Below are 3,573 nucleotides of genomic sequence, written 5' to 3' on the forward strand. Positions count from 1 at the left end.
CTGGGATTTCTTTGGAAGGAATGATGCTAAAGCTGAAACTCCAGTACTTTGGCCACCTCATTCGAAGAGTTGACTCATTGGAAAAGACTCTGATACTAGGAGAGATTGGGGCCAGGAGGAGAAGGGGACGACAGAGGATGAGATGGCTGGATGGCATCACTGACTCGATGGACGTGAGTCTGAGTGAACTCTGGGAGTTGGTGATGGACAGGGAGGCCTGGCGTGCTTCGATTCATGGGGTTGCAAAGAGTCGGACACGACTGAGTGACTGATCTGGTCTGATCTGATCTGATAGCTCCTGCATTACAAGCAGATTCTTTATCACTGAGCCACCAGGGAAGCCCATAGCTGTTTTTATGACTTTTTAAATAACCCGTAACTCTCTGCCACAAAAAAGGATAAGTTTTCCCAGAGGACTGAAATTCAAATCTGCTTATGTTACTATCTCTCCTTTTCATGCTTTTCATAAAATGTTATTTTACTTTGTATTCTCCACCTTGAATTGAATTTTTAACCAAGGATGTATTAAAGTGTTTGGGGCTCATCAGTTTTCAGCATCCAGTTGGTGCCTTGAAAGGGAGAAGCTTAAAAGGAATAAATATGGGGGCTGTGTGTTGGTCTCCCTCTGGGGCCCCTGAAGTGAATGTGAGCGCTGCAGATACTGGCAAGGGTTCCACATGCAGCGGGACCTGTGCTTTGGTGAGGCATGACCATCACAGCCAAGGCCCTGGGACCAGCGAGTCCAGAAAATGCGTTCTGCAAGCACGGTCTGTTCTTTCCAATTTTCCCCCTCTTCAGGGTACTCTCATGAACAATTCTTTGAAGATCACACCCCACCACCACCTCCCTTCTGGGACTAGAGGACTTCTTGGCAATTGGTCAGTTCTATTGGGGTGGGGGGCTGGCATCATGGGGCTGCAGAAGTTATCAGTGAGAGGCCCTGAGGGGGAGATGAAAGGAGCCCTTCACTGAACTGAAATTTGTGCCACTGAGGTAATCTTTCAAAGAATAAGAGGTTGTTTCACCACATGAGATCGATACAGTTCCTAAGTGACATTTATTGACCTTTTATGACAGTGACTTACATAGGCATGCCTGCAGAGAGCTCAAGAGACTGAGCTTTGAGGCACACAGTTTTCTTACAGTATACACTGAATTTGTTAAAGAAATTATTTGATTTCCACAAGAAACTATTCTAATCACTTCACAAATGTGATTCACTTGACAAAAATTAATTTAGCCCATGCTATGATCAAAACACTGTTCTAGGCATTTGGGAGGTATCAGTGGAAACGGGGCATTTTGAAAAAAAAATCCTGCCTTTGTGATGCTTATCGTGTTGAGAGGGGAAAGATACAATAAACAATAAAACAAAAATAAGCAACTGTGTCAAGTGTTAGAAGACAATAAGAGCTATGGAAATAGAAAAATGTAGAGGGTAAGAGGATTGGGGGTATTAAATAAGGGTCAGAGTTAATATCCTGAGAATATGAGATTTAAGGTAAGACTAGAGGGAAGAGAGAGAGACAGCCAAGTCAGTCCTGGGGAACATAGTTTGGGGAAGAAAGACCAGTCATACCAACTGTCTTGGGGAGAAATCAACTATGAATTATTCAAATATCAACAGGGAGGGGACTTCCCTGGTGGTCCAGTGGTTAAGACCTCCCCTTCCAATACAGGGAACACAGGTTTGATCCCTGGTCAAGAAGCTAAGATCCCATTTGCCTCCTGGCCAAAAAACAAAACATAAAATAGAAACAATGTTGTAACAAAATCAGTAAAGACTTCTAGGGCCCGCCGGCCCGCCCGCCAGCTCACCCGCCAGCCCTTCAGCGCCCGGCGGCGGCAGCGGCGACGGCCGCAGGAGGCGCAGTCTCCCTCCCAGGTGCGGGCTTCGCTCCCAGAGCCGCGGAACTCGGCGGCCGCCATGACGTCCAACATGGACCGGGAGATGATCCTGGCGGATTTTCAGGCATGCATTGGCATTGAAAACATTGATGAAGCTATTACACTGCTTGAACAAAATAATCGGGACTTAGTGGCAGCTATTAATGGTGTAATACCCCAGGAAAATGGCATTCTGCAAAGTGACTATGGAGGTGAGACTATATCAGGACCTGCATTTGATCCAGCAAGTCACCCAGCTCCAGCTCCTGCTCCCTCTTCCTCTTCAGCATTTCGACCTGTAATGCCATCTAGGCAAATTGTAGAAAGGTAACCGCGGATGCTGGACTTCAGGGTTGAGTACAGAGACAGAAATGTTGGTGTGGTACTGGAAGACAGCTGTACTGTTGGAGAAATTAAACAGATTTTAGAAAGTGAACTTCAGATACCTATGTCTAAAATGCTTTTAAAAGGCTGAAGACTGGAGACGTGGAAGACAGTACCGTCTTAAAATCACTACACTTGCCAAAAAACAACAGTCTTTATGTCCTTACCCCAGATTTGCCACCACCTTCATCATCTAGTCATGCTGGTGCCCTGCAGGAGTCATTAAATCAAAACTTCATGCTGATCATCACCCACCGAGAAGTCCAGCGGGAGTACAACCTGAACTTCTCAGGAAGCAGTACCATTCAAGAGGTAAAGAGAAATGTGTATGACCTCACGAGTATCCCTGTTCGCCATCAGTTATGGGAGGGCTGGCCAACTTCTGCCACAGATGACTCCATGTGTCTTGCTGAATCAGGGCTCTCTTATCCCTGCCATCGACTTACAGTGGGAAGAAGATCTTCACCTGCACAGACCCGGGAGCAATCTGAAGAGCAAAGCACCGATGTTCATATGGTTAGTGATAGTGATGGAGATGACTTTGAAGATGCTTCCGAATTTGGGGTGGATGATGGAGAAGTATTCGACATGGCATCATCTGCCCTGAGAAAATCTCCAATGATGCCAGAAAACGCAGGAAATGAAGGAGATGCCTTATTACAATTTACAGCAGAGTTTTCTTCAAGATATGGTGACTGCCATCCTGTATTTTTTATTGGCTCATTAGAAGCAGCTTTTCAAGAGGCCTTCTATGTGAAAGCCCGAGATAGAAAGCTTCTTGCTATCTACCTCCACCGTGATGAAAGTGTATTAACCAACATGTTCTGCTCACAAATGCTTTGTGCTGAATCTATTGTCTCTTATCTGAGTCAAAATTTTATAACCTGGGCTTGGGATCTGACAAAGGATGCCAACAGAGCAAGATTTCTGACAATGTGCAATAGACACTTTGGCAGTGTTGTTGCCCAAACCATTCGGACTCAAAAAACAGATCAGTTTCCACTTTTTCTGATTATTATGGGAAAGCGATCATCTAATGAAGTGTTAAATGTGATACAAGGTAACACAACAGTGGATGAGTTAATGATGAGACTCATGGCTGCAATGGAGATCTTCACAGCCCAACAACAGGAAGATATAAAGGATGAGGATGAATGAGAAGCCAGAGAAAATGTGAAGAGAGAACAAGATGAGGCCTATCGCCTTTCACTTGAGGCTGACAGAGCAGAGGGAAGCTCATGAGAGAGAGATGGCAGAACAGTTTCGTTTGGAACAGATTCGAAAAGAACAAGAAGAAGAACG

General features: G+C 45.1%; 1 protein-coding gene and 2 pseudogenes across 2 annotated transcripts in view; 2 read left to right on the plus strand and 1 right to left on the minus strand.

Annotated features, from left to right (window-relative positions):
* LOC104995583 (putative RNA polymerase II subunit A C-terminal domain phosphatase SSU72-like protein 1) overlaps positions 1-1,093 on the minus strand; it is a 2,864-nt gene extending 1,771 nt beyond the window's left edge. The window contains exon 1 of the mRNA XM_010849518.1: positions 1,086-1,093. Coding sequence (XP_010847820.1) covers positions 1,086-1,093 — 8 coding nt within the window. The remainder of the gene's footprint in view (positions 1-1,085) is intronic.
* Positions 1,094-1,415: 322 nt separating this feature from the next.
* LOC104995584 lies at positions 1,416-2,410 on the plus strand (annotated as a pseudogene).
* Positions 2,344-3,567, plus strand: LOC104995547 (annotated as a pseudogene). Its single transcript, XR_826065.1, has one exon. The product of XR_826065.1 is annotated as an FAS-associated factor 1 pseudogene (transcript).
* Positions 3,568-3,573: the final 6 nt, after the last annotated feature.

This window comes from Bison bison, unplaced genomic scaffold (genome assembly GCF_000754665.1).
Source record: "Bison bison bison isolate TAMUID 2011002044 unplaced genomic scaffold, Bison_UMD1.0 scf7180017864284, whole genome shotgun sequence".
NCBI classification, from domain to species: domain Eukaryota; kingdom Metazoa; phylum Chordata; class Mammalia; order Artiodactyla; family Bovidae; genus Bison; species Bison bison.